Source organism: Mirounga leonina, unplaced genomic scaffold, assembly GCF_011800145.1.
Source record: "Mirounga leonina isolate KUSES-001 unplaced genomic scaffold, KU_Mleo_1.0 Mir_166, whole genome shotgun sequence".
Taxonomy (NCBI): domain Eukaryota; kingdom Metazoa; phylum Chordata; class Mammalia; order Carnivora; family Phocidae; genus Mirounga; species Mirounga leonina.
In genome coordinates, this window is record NW_023270418.1 from 11,188,528 (window position 1) to 11,207,555 (window position 19,028).

At 34.3% G+C, this 19,028-nt stretch overlaps 1 protein-coding gene across 1 annotated transcript in view; it reads left to right on the plus strand.

Moving 5' to 3' along the window:
* Positions 1-19,028, plus strand: part of ELP4 (elongator acetyltransferase complex subunit 4) — a 247,577-nt gene that overhangs the window by 60,698 nt on the left and 167,851 nt on the right. Inside the window, exon 5 of the mRNA XM_035012517.1 lies at positions 7,685-7,824. Within this exon, the coding sequence (XP_034868408.1) occupies positions 7,685-7,824 (140 nt within the window). The remainder of the gene's footprint in view (positions 1-7,684; positions 7,825-19,028) is intronic.

Here is a 19,028-nt window from a genome sequence, read left to right on the forward strand (position 1 = left end):
TTCTAAAATTTGCAAATGTATTTGTTTTCATTTTATAGAATCTTTTATGGTATACCTGTTACTTTTAAAATGCACTACAATATGTATTTTCTTATTGAAATAACTTGATATTTTATTTGTATTTTATCAAGATGACATTTTTTTTTTTTTAAGATTTTATTTATTTATTTGAGAGAGAGAGACACAGCGAGAGAGGGAACACAAGCAGGGGGAGTGGGAGAGGGAGAGGCAGGCTCCCCGCAGAGCAGGGAGCCGATGTGGGACTCGATCCCAGGACCCTGGGATCATGACCTGAGCCGAAAGCAGTCGCTCAACCGACTGAGCCACCCAGGCGCCCAAGATGACATTTCTTAAAAAATAAAATTATGGCAAATTTTTTAATTACCAAAATAGATTTCACTTCTTCCATAATTTCCATATAGAATCTTTTATTCTAAGGTTGCAAGCCAGAAAAAGTGAACTCATTAAGCTATTTCCAGCTTGGTTACCTATAAATAATCAGCCTAAGTGGTAGTTCTTTGGAATTACTGTTTTTATTCCTATACATTTGCTATCATTATATTTTCAAACTCAGCTATCTGATAACCTCATCTGTCCAGGATATACTAAGAGACAAGAAGTGAAGGGAAAATTTCTGAGAAAACAAATGTCAGTAAATCTGCCCACTAAAGCTTATGAACTTTGCTCCTGGAGAAGGCTCTGTTCATTTATTAGCTCCTTTATTTGATTGTTTACTTATTCATTTTTCAGAACACTTTAATGACTACCAGACATCATATTGGTAGAAAAGAGAGAAATTCTAATCTGAATAAGACACAATACCCATAGCCTACCCTTCCGTCTTCTACAGTGACATCACTGTTACCTTCCCCAAGGACAGATATGTTTGTAACACTCCTTAACTGTAAATGCCTAATTTGGTATATTGTTTCCACTACCTCCTCCTAAATGCATGGCCGACTGACAATCATAGAACCCTTCTGCCAAGCCTAGACAACGCCTTAGAATTCTCTGCAATATTCTGGGAGGTTACTACCAGCTAATATGTGAGAGTTAGTATGTGAGATGAAACCTATTTGTAATTATAAGCCTGCAGTATGAAATACAAACTTCTTGAGATTGTATATAAGATCTATACAACCTAATCCAAGTCTACTTTTTAATCTCCTCCTGTGTGAGTATGAAATACTATATCCACCCATCCTATGAGAGTTGCTCCTTGTAAATTGCTTATATTTCTGCTGGTAATGCTTTTCACTTTCTTATTCACCAGTTCAGCCTTCTCCAAGTGCAAATATTACTACTCTGACAGCTTTTCATACATAATTATCTAGTTTCTTATTTTTGTGTCCCTAGCACTTCATGTATTTTAAAGTACTTCTAACATTATTTTATAGGTAATTGTTGCTATAACTCTTTTCTTCATCAGACAGAATTCTCTGAGGGCAGAGAGCCTGTTTTATTTTCTCTCATATCTCCAACGTCTATATAAATGCCCAATAATAAATATTTGGTGTGTGATAAATGTATTTATACACTTATACAATCTGCAAATACTGAGTGTCACCTGTTTATTAAGTATAAACTGTGGTATAATAGGTACATATTAAGCAGTGATAAATTGTTCTAATTTAGATGGGAAAGCTATTTGAATAATAAGATTTTTAAGCATGATTTAAATGACTGTGAACAAACTACAGACTGAAGCAAGGATATTTGCTACTGATAGAATAAGGAATAAAATTTCCTTATATACAAAGAACTTATAAAATGAATAAGGAATGGTCTACCAATCCAATTTTTAAAATGGGTGGAAATATGTAAAGGAAATTTAGATGGCCCTTAAACATACAAACACACATGCCCAATTTCAGTTACAATAAGAGAAATGCAAATTAAAACTACACTGACAGGGGCGCCTGGGTGGTTCAATCGGTTAAGCGTCTGTCTTCAGCTCAGATCATGGTCTCAGGGTCCTGGGATCGAGCCCCACATTGGGCTCCCTGCTGAGCAGGGAGCTTCTCCCTCTTCCACTCCCCCTGCTTGTGTCTCCCTCTCTCTCTGTCAAATAAATAAATAAAATATTTTTTTTTTTAAATGCACTGACCTGCCAGTTTTCTCTTACAGGTTGTCAATAACCTAAAATGTCTGGTGAGACACTAAATTAGCAAGGGTGTGGGGAAACTAGTACTTTCATACTTTGCTGGTGGAAATGTAAATACGTACAATTTCTGCAGAGGGTGTTTTGGTAGTATCCTTCAGAATTACAATAAACACATACCCTTTGATCCTTTTGGGGATTTACGTCATGAATATATTTAATCATATGTAAAATGAATATATGATCTATTTATATAGCATATTTTTAAGAACAAAAGATTAGAAATAAAGTGAATGTCCATCAGGAAGCACTTGGTTAAGTAAATTACAGTATATGTGTACAGTAGAATATCATTACATGTGTATTAAAAAATAGAGGGAAGCTCTGTGTAGTCAGTTGTTGCAGGCATAGCCTAGCTTGGATGTGATTGAGAACTGGGTATGAGGCCAGAATAAATGGAGTTATTCTGCTTAGGAAAATGTGAGTAGAGTGATAGAGATTAAAGCAGACAAGGAATGTCGGACTAGTACTTGAGAACCCTAATGGCAAAGAACTTCATTCATGTCTTTGAGCTGGCAGTTTCATTTAAATTCCTGACTTAATGGTGATTCTTTGGTAAAGAGTGACTATATTCTAATTTTTCTACTGGTATGTTCTGAAAGAGTCAATAATGAACAGAAGTTCTAAGTTAAATTTAGCTTTCTCGTAGAGACAATATGCCAGTCTAGTTGTAGGTTATATAAATCACTTGCATCTTGCATTTACTTTATTTTCACTCTAATCTCAGCTATGTTTTAGTTTTCTCACTGGTCACTAACATTCTTCAGGTGAAATTGTCAATGAAGATTCAAATAACAAACTTTAAGCCTTTTATTTTTTACTGCTTGTTACAAAATCTATTTAAAGTTGGGGCAAACTTTGTTTCTTATATTTATCTTATATATATATATCTTTGTTTCTTATATTGTTTCTTTATATATTATAATTCCGAGTGCTATTCCTGGCCCCTTTACATATAAGTGAATAGTCCTTATTCCACTCTTCTTTCTAGAGTGTGGTGTGCCTGCAGTTGTTTTGATTTTCTCTATGGAAGTAAGTTTCTCAGTGGCCACATATTAACACATAAACCCCATACTCTTCTTACAATGATCTTTCCCAGATGACTTACTCTCCCATTTTCTTGAGTTCTCCGCTAAAATATCACTTAATCGGGAATGTATTCTTTTCTCACTCTCTACAAAAAAATAAAACCACTCTGTCCCTCTCATCTCCTTTCACTGTCTTATTTTTCTTCAGGGCACTTATCGTCACCTACCAGATATCATCTGTCTCCTCCTACTAGGCTGCAAGCTCAATGAAAGAAAGGGATTTTGAATATCTTGTTTTACTGGCATATAGTGGCTGCTCAATAGTTATTTGTTGAATATATGAGTGAATGAATTATATAGTATGTGAATTAAATGCAAAACTGAGTTAAGTTGCATTAATTAATACAAATAAAATAATAGCTTATTTTGAATTTACCGTCAGTGGTCAAATTTAAGTTTATTAGTATTTATAAGTGAGCTCTGTCAAGTTTACAAAATAGAATCTTCTGACTTCTTTGCTTTTCTTTGAAATGTCACCAGCATGTATATTTGCGTGTCACAGAAATTTATATATGAGGATTTGTCAAGACTGATAGACTTCAGCTATCATCTACTTTATAAATCCAGATTTTACTTTGCCATTATTAGTTTAAAAACAACAAAACCCTGGGTTTTCTGTGTTCTACCTGGGACAAAATATGGTTAAAACTGTTATGAGTAAAGATTAAACAAGTAGTCCAAAACTAGCTATGTCATTTATCAGAAATACCTTTTACTATAAGTTGCCACCAGTTCCCAAGAGTGTAGTCACATTCCCACTTAGGGAATGCAAACAAGGATAGGAATACGCACACCTAAGTCAGTAAGAGTAGTTCAGTAAAGTACAATGCAGTGCTGCTTCTAGTTAGAGAGGTGTGTTGTTTTACAAAGGCCCCCTTCCCTTGGCCTGTGATTTTGATTTTCTCTCTTAGGTGGGTCTGCTCTTTTTTTCCCTATCCAATCATCAAATCCTATTCCCTTTTCACCCCAACAATTGGTAGCTTACAACATATTCTGAGACCTGATTTCTTCAATATTGTGTATAGTTCTATTACCAAAGCCTACAATGGCTCCAGCACTTCATGGTAGTGTATTAGAACTTTATTATATTAAATCCTCATTACACTTTGGCTTTCTGTCTTAGTGGTTCAGCCACAGTAGTCCTTCTGATTGATGTGTGCATATTGCAGGTGACAACAAATACCATTTTTCGAATGAGGTAGTGTAATTACAAAGGATAGTGATAGATCTTCTGATTCTCTAGTGAATCATGATACAATAATAATTAATACCATTTATGTAGTGCTTTACAATTACAGAGTATTCATTGCCAGTATTGCATTAGATTTTCACAACAGCCTAACAAAGTAGTTATTATTGGTGGTTAAACTGAGGCTCAAAGTGGTTAGTTAACCATTTGGGTTTTTGCTTCTGTTATGCCGTACTGAGAAACAAGAAATGATAACAATAATAAGAAAATGTCTTATTTAGACTGTTTATTTGTGGTGCAGCTTTTGTCTGAAAGTTTTGTTTCTTTCTAACATACTGAAGGTAGAGATGGTATTGTTTTATTGTTCTGTGCTCTTTCTGGCCTCCAATCAGAATTAATTTTTCCTTATCATAGTAAATTTTAACTGAACCATTCCATTATTCTCTGTTCCACAGTTGACAAAGGTAAAGGTTAGTCTGTGACTGTGAAACAGAAGTTTTTTAATGTAAAACTAAAGCAACATGTTCTTATCAAACTAAAACCGACTAGTTATTGATGATATTTTGATTTTTTTAATGTGTCTTTTGTGGAATTGACAGTTTTTTCATAGAGTATTATCAGACTTAAAGCATTTAGTTATCTTTTTTCAGAGGAAATATTTGAAGTCTTTGTTTTATAATTCTAAGCCTCAAAAGATTTCACAGGATTTTTAAAAATCTGATTATATTTTAATGCTTTGTGTTTGGGGTAGAAAAAAAACCTTACAAAATTGTTTTTCCTGTAAGGGTATATTTATTTTTCCATTTTCATTTTTATTGAAGGATTAAGCTTTTCAACATTAATAAAATTTGTATTGTCTACCTGGTGAAGATTTTAGTTGCCATATTTAATCTTAATTTCTAAAAAAAATTAATAACTTAATTGTAATAAGAAAAGCTTCCAAATTTATTCTTACATTTTAATGAATTATTTGTGTTCTATATGTAAACTGTCACAGCATGAAATCAATTTTCTGCCTTGATTCATCCCAAATCTGAGATTTCTATCACATTAATATTATAATTAGAAACATTAATAGAGACGGCAACTTAAAAAGCATACTTTGCTTCTTGGCAATTTAGCATATTTCTCTGAGTGCTCAAGACTTCAAGAACCTTCAGTGCACTAATAAATTTATTAACTCAAACTTAAAAGAAGCGAAAAGTCTCTCTTTCTTTCTCTCTCCCCATGGCCAGTCTGCTAAAATAGATTATTCATGCTTATTTGATTCAGGTAGGCTTTTGCAAGCTTCCCTACTAGGCCTGGGAATGTGGTACATTGAGGCCTTTTCAGAGGCTTCTGACATAGACCAAGCTTTTATTGCATGGTGTTTTATTATTACCAAATCCTAGTCTCCACCCAGTTTGTAGGCACTCTGCTTATTCTTTTGAATCAGGAAAGGTTATCACCTACCTTAATCCATGGAGCAGTGTGGATTAAGGACACCAGTGTGCCCCAGGATTCTCAAAGAGGATCCTGGAAACTTCTTGTTTCTTCTTTTTTGCTTGTCTTTACTAAATTCTATTGGGCCTTAGGAGGATTTGCATCTGAAATGGGCAACCTGGTGTTTTTCTCAATGAAGACATCAGATCAAAGTTCAGTTAGTCAAGGCCTTTCTAAAACATTAAGGGGGCTTGGACTTACACAATAAAAAGATGAGCTCTAGCAGAGATTGCAGTAAAAACATTCTGAACTATAATCCGGATAAAGAATAGATTATAGGCCAAAGAACAGACCTTGTTTAAATTGCTTTATACTAATAACTTTACATTTAAAAAACTTTACCCTATTTTTAAGAAACGTACTTTAATGTCTCATAATTTATTTGTTAATACTGCCATGGTAAATAGATAAATCATCCTTTAGGAACCATACTTGTATGTATATTGTATTGAATACATTAGGTTGAGCTGATTGATAGGTCTCTTTCGTTAATGAAAATAAACTGTATCTTATGGAGGGGTGAACAGTCATTTTACTTAGAAAATAAATGCCAAACCCACAGACTCTGAATTTGAGAATAATGTTTCTATTAGACTTAAATTTTTTTATTCAATGTTACTGTATAATTTTATGTTGATAGGCATCCAGTTTAAGAATATTAATCCTTTAAGTCTTAAAATGCAAATATCTAGTGCCAAGGAAATCTCGGTTTATCTAAATTACAAAGTTGTCAGTTACTTAGTAAAATAAAGAACTCACTCCATAAAGTTCTTCAGTTTCTGCAGATTATCTGCAGATTATCTGTTTTGTTGAATGTTCTGAAATTTGTTGTGTAGTATTCAGGACAGTGAAAATTATGTAAATTTAGATTAGAAAGTATTAGAAACTATTACCAGGTGGAATCTGTCAGTAGTTCAACTTTGGACAGAGGTGAATATATATTTCTAGTATGTTGAATCAGCACAGAGTCTATTCAAAGCAATATAATGAGAATGTTCTATTACTAGGCCTTTACTATCCTGTGTAAGTAAATTCAGCATCAGTAGTTTAACTAGAGTTTCTTATGAGAAAGATAATTTGCTGGAGAAATTGGTAATAGCACAAAAGAGGAAGTATCAATGAACTAATGATTATGTCAGGTTTCTGATTTATCTAATGTAGTTTGTATACATTCTCCCTTTTTAGCACATGCCTTGTTCCCAACAGGAGTACCCCAATACATTTTATACTATAAGTTTAATTTTAAATTTGTAAGAAATTTTGTATATATACACACTGTCTTGTGAGAATTTAATTTTTAAATGATGCTCAGTTTAATATATTTAAATAGCTAGTTTCTTTTGGGCCCCTCACCAATGATTTCATTGGCTTAAGTTTTCATTAGTTCTTAGCAATTCCATATTTAATTTGTCATTTAAACCTGGAACCTTTAAAAAATACTTAAGACACAAATATTAAATTTTTTTAACTTAGGAAGGTATACAGTAAAAAAAGCAAAGAGGTGTTTGAATTCTTATCAAATTTAGGGAACCACTAGCAGCCAAGAAACATGAGAGAGGAAAAGGTTGATTTCTAAGTTATCATTTAAAATAATAAAAGTTGTTGTATGCTTCTTTGAAATTTAATAAGTCCATGTATATAAGCTCTTCCTGTCAGCATTAAAATGCACAAATATATTAGTATTTTGCTGAATGTAGTTCAAATACACTGTAGTTTTAAAAAAAACAGTAATTTTTTAACAACCAATATGGCTTTTCTTAACAGTCTGGACCAGTATCTTCTTCAAGATTTGGTCACTATTATGATGCATCAAAAAGGATGCCACAAGAACTAATTGAGGCTTCAAAATGGCATGGATTTTTTTTTCCAGAAAAATTATCTTCAACTCTTAATATAGAACCATGGTAAGTTAATGAATTAATTCTGATTTCACAGGTTAACAGAATGCATTTCACAGGTTAACAGAATGCATTTTTACCGCATTCTTTGAAAGAATGCATAACCAAAGGTACATATCCTAATAATCAATGTTTTCTATATAATATGTAACCTTAATTGTGCATATGTTTCATATTATTTCTTTATATGTGGTTTTCTTTTTCCAGTCCTATAACTGTTGGATGTGCTGTTATTCTTAATTTGCGGTTTGAAAAGTCTGGATACCAAAAATATAATCCCTGCTGTTTTTATTTTCAAGAAAATGTGGAATAGTTTTTAAATCAGGGTCTTTTAGCCCTAAATGCAGATAGATATCTAAATACTACTTACTGATAATAATAGCAGTAAAAATGGTATAAAGTACTGCTGTTTTTCAATAAGTGTTATTTCAGAAATAAACAGAAAGTGTATGTTTTCCAATATTTTATTTATTAAGGCTTTCTATTTCTAGTTATTCTGTAAATACAGCAATCTGTATTTTTTTAGGTTGCCTTAAAAGAATTTAGGGTTTTTTTTTTGAGTTTACAATGAAAAGTTTTAAATATTAAACCAACACATGCTTATAGTGCTACTAACTTCATTAAGGTAAAACTCTGTAAATTACAGTACTTGACATTGAATAATTTATAAAGTGTTCAGAATATGTAATTTCAATTCTTACTGCAGTTGAATCAAGGAAAGTAATCCATGAAATAGGTTGTTGCCTCTCTTTTCTTTCATGTTTGTAAAACCATTATTTTCAGTGAGATGAGTTATTACGTGGAGATTTAATATAGGAAGTTGTGAACTGAAATGACTTACAAATCTAGAGTCTCTTTCCAGGAATATTACTTGAGAATTTAGTGAAGACTATCCTATTTATTGTTATTAAATCTCTTTCAAAAAATAAAAAATCTTCACTTCATTATGGTTTCTCCATTCTGTGGCTTGAGACTTACCAAAAGTGGTGCTTTGATGTCTTAGTGTTAATAGCAACCATTAATGAATGCCTTCTGTGTGTGTCGGTCACTCCACTATGTATTACATTTGTTACCTAGTGCAATCCTTGTATGAACCTTAACAAAGTATGTATTCCCACTTTCCAGGAGAAGATACTGAAATTCACAGAAGTTATTTATTTGAGGCTCAACTATTAAGTGATAGAACCAGGATTAACCTAAACCAGATCCCTTTCTTTTTGCTTTACTGCTTCAAGACACATTGCTGTCCTTTGCCTTTACCTTCCTATGTTATGAAGGAAAGAGCACTGATAAAGAAATAAAGAAATCTGAGTTCTGACTGAGTCCATCCGACTGTTAACCTTGGGAAATTCCCTTAAATTCAGTGAAAATAAATATCCTTCAGTGAAAAATTGGGCTAGGGGGATACCATTTGTCCTACCTACATCACTAATATTTTGTGAAGTTTGAATGATTATATTGATTATACTATAATCAATATATCAATAGTATTAATTTTTGCCATTCACTAAACCAGACATACATATACTTTTATGGCTTGGGAAATGACTTCTCCTTGATTTCTCAAGTAGTAAATGGTGGAACCCAAATTCAAAGTCAGTTCTTTCTGACTCAAAATTCTGTGTTCGCTATAATGCTATATTGCCTCCATTCATGGAGTACTTAAGGAAATAAAAAAAATGTAAAATGTCCATTAAGTATAATGTAAGTAAACAAAAAATGTGGTGTTACTTTTGTAATTAATAAAATATTTTAAGAATAAAACATATTTAGGGGCACCCGGGTGGCTCAGTTGGTTAAGCATCTGCCTTTGGCTCAGGTTGTGGTCCCGGGGTCTTGGGATCGAGCCCCACATTGGGCTCCTTGCTCAGTGGGGAGCCTGCTTCTCCCTCTCCCTTTGCCTGCCACTCTGCCTACTTGTGCTCTCTCTCTCTGCCAAATAAATAAACAAAATCTTTAAAAAAAAATAATGTTTAAAAAAAACGAATAAAACTTTTTTAAGCCCCAAAGTACAAGGGTTTTGTTCGTTCATTCAGCAACTAAAAGAAGGAGGGAATTAACATTTGTTAAGAATACCTGTTCCATGTCAGGCACCGTTCCAGGCATTTGACCATAGGATATTTCATCTAATCCTCCCACAACCCTGAAAAGTAAGTAATATTATCCCCATTTTTTAGGAGCTTGATGTCAGAGATGTTAAGTAGCTTTCCCATTCTTTCAGGTTGTTAGTGACTAAGTCTCTGACCCAAGCCCAAGTCTTCAGAACCTCTGCTTTTTATTCTGGGCCAGGCTGCCTCCATTTGCTATTGTAGTAAATGGACAGCATGTGAAGCCAGGTGCCAGGAAAAACTACACCTTGAGCAGCCGTGAGAATATAGTCCTTTAAAATATGTTTTTGTTTTTTTTTTGGAGTGTTTTTTGAGAACTAGCGGTTTTGCACAGAATAGGAAAATTTATAGATTTTAATTATCAAGGCAATATTTCATTTCATAGCAGTTAACTGATAATTCATTTATTTCATATAAAACTTAAATGCTTAATTAAATGTAATTAAACTTTAAACATATAATTAAATTAATTTTGAAAATGAGTACTTACCATGTGAGATTTAATTTATGAAAAGCATGTGCTCATTTCACTAAAATGAACTTTACTGGTTCATTTATAAAACAATAAAGCTAAGCTTTACAGTTGTCTATACTTTTCCTGTAATTAAGACTGGAGGATATAGCTGTGTCCCACTATCATATGTGAGGATATAATATATAATTTCACATATTCTAAAGGCACTGTTGAAACATAAAGTTTTTTTATGGTAAGAAAAACTGAAGGTCATTTAAAATTTGAATTAACTAATTTAAAATTATTGGCAGGTATGCCTATAGAAAATGTTCATACATATAATTTAAACTTTCAAATTAAAGCCTGGCTATAAAAACCTGAGAAGTATTACTCTAATATTACCAGATGGTTTTAGTATTTCATTGTCATAAATCAGATAATCTGAGTCACAGAACAGTGATAAGAAAAATGATTTTGAGAATAATTCCATAATCTAAGATTTTTTTAATTAGCATTGTTTTGAACTAAGCTTTGCTAACAGGTATGCAAGGACAATTCTCTTTTCCTCAGGAAGATAATGCGGATCTTCAGGGTAGGGATAGTATCTCAGCTTTCTTATTTATTAACAAATCTAACATACTGCTTACCCTACTATTACAAACTGAATGTTTATGGTTCTGCCAGCCACTCTCCCCTGCCCCAAATTTATATGTTGAAGCCCAATGTGATGATATTTGGAAATTAGGCCTTTGGGGGGTAATTAGAGTTGGATGAGGTCATGAGAGTAGGACCTGGGTCTTATAGGTTTGGTGTTCTTAAAAAGAAGGAACGCTATCCAGCTCCTCTTTCCTTGAGCACATGTACATGAAAGGCCATGTGAGCCACACAGCAACAAAGTGGGCCATCTGTAACCCACAGGAGAGTTCTCACGAGATACCAAACCTGCTAGCACCTTAATCTTAGACTTCTAGCCCCCTGAACGTTGACAAAATTAATTCCTGTTGTTTAAGCCACTCAGTCTGGCATTTTGTTATAGGAGCCGAAGCCAATTGATATACCCACTGTATTGTAAAATGTTACTTTTTTTAATAGAACAGATCTTGAATATTGAGTTTACATACAGTTGGTAGTAAATAGAATGAATTTGTTTTGATATGTTTCTTTGAAATAAAAGATTTTATTTTTACATGGATATCCTAAAATATGGTTAATAGTTTCTAACTAAAAGTTTTGTATTAATTACGTTGAATGAACTGAATTCTGAAAGAACCAGTTATCTTTTTAGGAGAATTTCTAGGAGAAAACCAACAGAAAGAGGGTAAGAATTTTACTTAAGATTTTAGAAGTCATTCCTTTTTCTTATTTTGCCAAGTCTGTTTACCACTTAAATGGAACATCTGTATAAGCCTTCTGTAATATTTTCCTAGACAAATTATAGTTATGACCCTGCATACATTCCTACTTACTTTTGTTCATACTCTGTCAGAACATTTAGCACATTACACTATAATTATTTGTCTTGTCTACATTTTTATCTTCCCTCTCAAGCAGTGGAAATCCTTGAGGAAAGGGGTTTATGCTATCTTCTTCTCTTTATTCATGAATCTAGGACACAGGTGTTGAGCTGACAGTTGATGAACTAATGAATCAATACACAAAGTATAGTAATAACTCAGATTAACTATGGCCTTGTTCGTAGTTCAAAGATTTAGTGGGATAAAACTAATAAGTAAAACATAGTCATGTAAGAGTATATTTTATTTCTTTTTTTTTAAGATTTTATTTATTTATTTGACACAGAGAGAGAGAGAGCGAGAGAGGGAACACAAGCAAGGGAAGTGAGAGAGGGAGAAGCAGGGTTCCCGCTGAGTAGGGAGCCCGATGCGGGGCTCGATCCAGGACCCTGGGATCACTACCTGAGCCGAAGGCAGTCGCCCAACGCTGAACCACCCAGGCACCCCAAGAGTATATTTTATTTCGAAAATACAGATCTCTTATTTGAGAAGCAGCCATAGTATATTTAGAAGCTACAAGTAGAAACTCATGAGAAAGGAATTTTGCAAGAGAACTTCTAGGTAAGACCAAAGGTTTGGAACAGGAGTATGCTAAACTACTTTACTAAGAGGATTAAAAGTGAATGATATAGTAATACAAATCTTGGAGCTGAGTGCAAGGCAAGATGTAAATGTGAGGAGAGATTTTACCCATTGGCCTGTCTGCTAGTGATATGATTAAACTAAAAAGAAAATATCTAAAAATTTTGAGAGGGAACTATTAATCCTAAACCTCATTTTAACCGATGAAAAGAAATTACTTGCTTACGTGTTTGCCTTTCTTCTTTTTCTGTCCTCCAAGGGGGCCTTTGGGTATACAGAAATTAGTTGCTCATCCTGGCATGCTATCTTCATTGGTATGCATTTGTTTTATTATTTCCTGCCTGATTCCTACATTCCTAGTCCCAGTCATTGTCCCCTAGACATACTTTCTCTTACTAATGCAACATTGTAATTAATCCTTCCAAATTTTATTCTTCCTTCAATAAAGTAATCTTAGACCTTTGACTCCTCTCTCTCACTCCCTTCATCCAACCCATCAGCAACTCCTGAAATTTTTATTTTTTTAAGTTTTTATTTAAATATCAATTAGTTAACATACAGTGTAATATTAGTTTCAGGCATATAATATAGTGATTGTACACTTCCATATAACACCCAGTGCTCATCACAGCAAGTACACTCCTTCATCCCTATGACATATTTAAGCCATCCCCCCACCCACCTCCCCTCTGGTAACTATCATTTGTTCTCCATAGTTAAAAGTCTGTTTCTTGGTTCGCCGCTCTCTCTCTTTTTCTCCCTTTGCTCATTTGTTTTGTTTCTTAAATTCCACATATGAGTGAAATCATATGGTATTTATCTTTCTGACTTATTTTGCTTAGAATAATATTCTCTAGCTCCATCCACGTTGGTGCACATGGCAAGATTTTATTCTTCTTTGTTGCTGAATACTATTCCATTGTGTGTGTGTATGTGCGTGTGTATGTATTCCATTGATTTATTTGATGAATATATATATATGTATGTATATACATACCATATCTTCTTTATCCATTCATCAGTTGATGGACACTTGGACTGTTTCTATAATTTGGCTATCGTAGATAATGCTGTTATAAACATCAGGGTGCATATATCCCTTTGATTAGTATTTTTATATTCTTTGGGTAAATAGAAGTGCAATTGCTGGATCATGGGGTAGTTCTATTTTTAACTTTTTGAGGAACCTCCATACTGTGTTCCAGAGTGGCTGCACCAGTTTGCATTCCCACCAACAGTGTAAGAGGGTTCCCCTTTCTCCACATCCTCACCAACACCTATTGTTTCTTGTGTTGTTGATTTTAGCCATTCTGACAGGTGTAAGGTGATATCTCATTGTAGTTTTGATTTGTATTTCTCTGATGATTATGTTGAGCATCTTTTCATGTGTCTGTTGGCCATATATATGTCTTCTTTAGAGATGTGTGTTCATGTCTTCTGCCCATTTCTTAATTGGATTATTTAGGTTTTGGCTGTTGAGTTTTAGAAGTTCTTTATAGATTTTGAATACTAACCCTTTATCAAATATGTCATTTGCAAGTATCTTCTCCCATTCTGTAGGTTGCCTTTTAGTTTTCTTGATTGTTTCCTTCACTGTGCAGAAGCTTTTTATTTTGATGAAGTCCCAGTAGTTTATTTTTGCTTTTGTTTCCCTTACCTCAGGAGACATATCTAGTGAGAAATTGCTATGGGCAACATCAAAGAAGTTACTGCCTGTGTTCTCCTCTAGGCATTTATGGTTTCAGGTCTCACATTTAGGTCTTTCATCCATTTTGAATTTTTTTGTGTTTGTGTAAGAAAGTGGTCCAGTTTCAATGTTTTGCATGTTGTTGTCTAATTTTCCCAACATAATTTGTGGAAGAGATGGTCTTTTTCCCATTGCATATTCTTTCCTGCTTTGTCGAAGATTAATTAACCATGTAATTGTGGGTTTATTTCTGGGTTTTCTGTTCTGTTCCATTGACCCTTGTGTCTCTTTTTTGTGCCAGTACCCTATTGTTTTGATCACTACAGCTTTGTAATATAACTTGAGTCTGGAAATATGATGCCTCCAGCTTTGCTTTTCTTTTTCAAGGTCACTTTGGCTATTCTGGGTCTTTTGTGGTTCCATACAAATTTTAGGATTATTTATTCTAGCTCTGTGAAAAATGCTCTTGGTATTTTGATAGGGATTGCATTAAATGTGTAGATTGCTTTGGGTAATATAGACATTTTAACAATATTTGTTCTTCCAATACATGAGCAAGGAATGTCTTTCCATTTCTTTTTGCCATCTTCAGTTTCTTTCATCAGTGTTTTGTAGTTTTCAGAGAGTACAGGTTTTTCATCTCTTTGGTTAGGTTTATTCCTAGGTATCTTATTGTTTTTGGTACAATTGTAAATGGGGTTGATTCCTTAATTTCTCTTTCTGCTGCGTCATTATTGATGTATAGAAATGCAACAGATTTCTGTACATTGATTTTGTATCCTGTGACTTTAATGAATTTGTGTATCAGTTCTAGCAGCTTTTTGGTGGAGTATTTTGGGGGTTTCGTGTATAGAGTATCTTGTTCTGCAAATAGTGACAGTTTGACTTCTTCCTTGCTGACTTGGATGCCTTTTATTTCTTTTTGTGATCTGATTACTGTGGCTAGGACTTCCAGTACCATGTTAAATAACAATGGTGAGAGTAGACATCCCTGATTGTAGAGTTTTTTCCCCATTGAGGATGATACTAGCTGTGGGTTTTTCATACATGGCCTTTATTATGTTGAGGTATATTCCCTCTAAACCTACTTTGCTGAGGGTTTTTATCATGGATGGATGCTGTACTTTGTCAAATGCTTTATCTGCATCTATTGAAATGATTATATGGTTCTTTTATTAATGTGGTGTATCACTTTGATTTGTGAATATTGAACCACCCTTGCAATCCAGAAATTAATCCCACTTGATTGTGGCGAATGATTTTTTAAATATATTGTTGAATTCTGTTTGCTAGTATTTTATTAAGAATTTTTGTATCCGGGCGCCTGGGTGGCTCAGTCGTTAAGCGTCTGCCTTCGGCTCAGGTCATGATCCCAGGGTCCTGGGATCGAGTCCCACATCGGGCTCCTGCTTGGCAGGAAGCCTGCTTCTCCCTCTCCCACTCCCCCTGCTTGTGTTCCTGCTCTCGCTATCTCTCTCTGTGTCAAAAAAGAATTTTTGTATCCATGTTCATCAGGGATATTGACCTGTAGTTCTCTTTTTTAGTGGAGTCTTTATCTGGTTTTGGTATCAGTGTAATGCTGGCCTCATAGAATGAATTTGTAAGTTTTCTTCCCTTTTCTTTTTTTGGAATAGTTTGAGAAAAATAGGTATCAGAGAAAATCTTTAAAAACAACAACAAAACAAGAAATAAAATGGTAATAAATACATATCTATCAATAATACTTTGAATGCAAATGGACTAATGACTCCAATCAAAAGATATAGGGTGTCATGATGGATGAAAAAACAAGACCCATCTATATGCTGCCTACAGGAGACTCATTTTGGACCTAAAGATACTGCAGATTGAAAGTGCAGGGGTGAAGAAACATTTGTCATGCAGATAGATGTCAAAAGAAAGCCATAGTAACAATACTTACATCAGACAAACTAGACTTTTTAAACGAAGACTGTAAAAAGAGACAAAGAAGGGTATTATATAATCATAAAGGGGATAATCCAACAAGAAGATACAACAATTGTGAGTATTTGTGTACCCAACATGGGAGGACCCAAATATATAAAACAAACATTAAAGGAACTAATTGATAATAATACAATAATAGTAGGGGACTTTAACACCCACTCATATCAATGGACACATCATCTAAACAGAAAACAAACAAGGAAACAATGGCTTTGAATGATACACTGGACCAGATGGACATAACAGATATATTCAGAGCATTCCATCCTAAAGCAGCAGAATGCACATTCTTTTCAAGTGCACATGGGACATTCTCCAGAATAGATCACATATTCAGTCACAAATCAGGCCTCAACAAATACAAAAAGTCTGAAGTCATACCATGCATCTTTTCTGACCACAATGCTATGAAAATAGAAGTCAACCACAAGAAAAAAATTGGAAAGACCACAAATACATGGAGGTTAAACAACATACTACTGAACAATGAATGGGTCAACCAGGAAATCAAAGAATAAATTAAAAAATAATGAACTGTGTAAGACTGTTGAATCACAGACCTGTACCTCTATGTTTAAAAAAGAAGAAGAAGAAAATAGCAGGAAGGGAAAAACGAAGGGGGTGGAAATCGGAGGGGGAGACGAACCATGAGAGACTATGGACTCTGAGAAACAAATTGAGGGTTCTAGAGGGGAGGGGGTGGTAGGATGGGTTAGCCTGGTGATGGGTATTAAAGAGGGCACATACTGAATGGAGCACTGGGTGTTATACACAAACAATGAATCATGGAATTCTACATCAAAAACTAATGATGTAATGTATGATGATTAATATAACAATAAAATAAAATAAAATTACTTGAAAAAAATAATGGAAACAAATGAAAATGAAAACACAACAGTCTAAAACCTTTGGGATGTAGCAAAAGCAGTCCTACGAGGGAAGTATATAGCAACACAGGCCTACCTCAAGAAGCAAGAAAAATTTCAAATAAACAACCTAATCTGACACATAAAGGAGCTAGAAAAACAACAACAACAACAACAAATGAACCCTAAAACCAGCAGAAGGAAGGAAATAATAAAGATCAGAGCAGAAATAGAGGCATCTGCATGACTCAGTCAGTTAAGCATTGGCCTTCGGCTCAGATCATGATCTCAGGGTCCTGGAATCGAGCCCCACATCAAGCTCTCTGCTCAGCGGGGAGCCTGCTTCTCCCTCTCCCTTTGCCCCTCCCCCTGCTTGTGCCCTCTCTCTCTCTCAAATAAATAAATAAAATCTTAACAAAAAAAATCAGAGCAGAAATAAATGATACAGAAACTAAAAAACAAAAGACAGTAAAACAGATCAATGAAACCAGGAGTTGGTTCTTTGAAAAAATTAATAAAATTGATAAACCCCTAGCCAGACTTATCAAAAAGAAAAGAGAATGGACCCAAATAAATAAAATCACAAATGAGAGAGGAGAATAACCAGCACCACATAAATACAAAGAATTAGAATATTATGAAAAAGTATATGCCAACAAATCAGACAAACTGGAAGAAATGGATAAATTCATATCAAACTACCAAAACTGAAACAGGAAGAAATAGAAAACTTGAACAGACCCATAACCAGCAAAGAAATTGAGTCAGAAATCAAACAACTCCCAACCAACAAAAGTCCAGGACCAGGTGGCTTCACAGGTGAATTCTACCAAACATTTAAAGAAGAGTTATTTTATTTTAATTTAATTAACTTAAATGTAAGTAGCTATATGTGACTTGCCTTATCTTGTTAGTTTTACAACAAAACTTAGCTCTTATCACTACTCTGGCTCAAACACTCCAATTACTTCCAATTTCATTAAGAAAAATAAATCCACATTTTACGGACACCAGTCTCCCTCAGTCAGTAGAACACATGACTCATGATCTTGGAGTTGTGGGTTTGGGCCCCATATTCGATACAGAGATTACTTAAAAATAAAAATCTTTAAGAAAAAAAAAAAAAACTCTTCTATAGCAACATCCAGAATAATAAACCCACATTCTAACAGAGATCCTATAAGGAACACATTATCTGACATGAACACCTTCTGTGAACCTGAGCACCTTTTATGAGCCTAGCATAATGCTAAACTCTAGGTTTATTGTAGTAAACAAAACAGCTGTTATCCTTGACCATGTGTAGTGTTTTTAGTCTAGTGAGAAAGCACACAATTTTTTAAAGCCAAATAAATATATATGTCGTTAAGAGTTGTGATAAGTAATACAAAGAAAAAGAACATTTCCACAAGTATATGGGGATAGGAGGATATGCTTTGAGTTGTTCAGGATTGGCCTCTGAAGAGGAAGCATTTGAGCTGAGACCTGAAGATAAGACCATTCTACAAAGGGCAGTAGCCAAGAAATAATTCTGCAGGGAGCAGCCAGTGTGCTAAGAAAGGAAAGACTTAGTGTGTTCAAGGACCTGAAAGACCATGTTGGTAAAAAGAATAATAGAAAGAGCTATAAGAAAGGTAAGTTCAGAGAGATAGGTAGAGGTCATATCATTCTTTTAAGAAATTTGTTCATGAGGAGGCAGAAAAAAAGCAGTAAGTGGAAAAGGTTTGGGAAGCAAGAAGTTTTTGCTGTTCTGTTTTACTATGAATAAGAAAAATTCAGTAGAGAGAAATGGATGGAGATTGGAAGAGGAAATAGTGGTTTCTAGCTGTATGACATTAGGCAAATTACTAAACAATTTGGCAGAATTCCTAAGCCACTCAAGGCCAAGAATTGGCCACTAAGATATAATAACATTTCCTCCACTGGGGGAAGGAGGGGAAGGTAGGAGACAACAGTGTAGATGCAAACAAATAGGTTTGTAAAGCTGGAGGCAGGGTCTTGAGTAAGCTGGAGGCAGGGTCTTGAGTA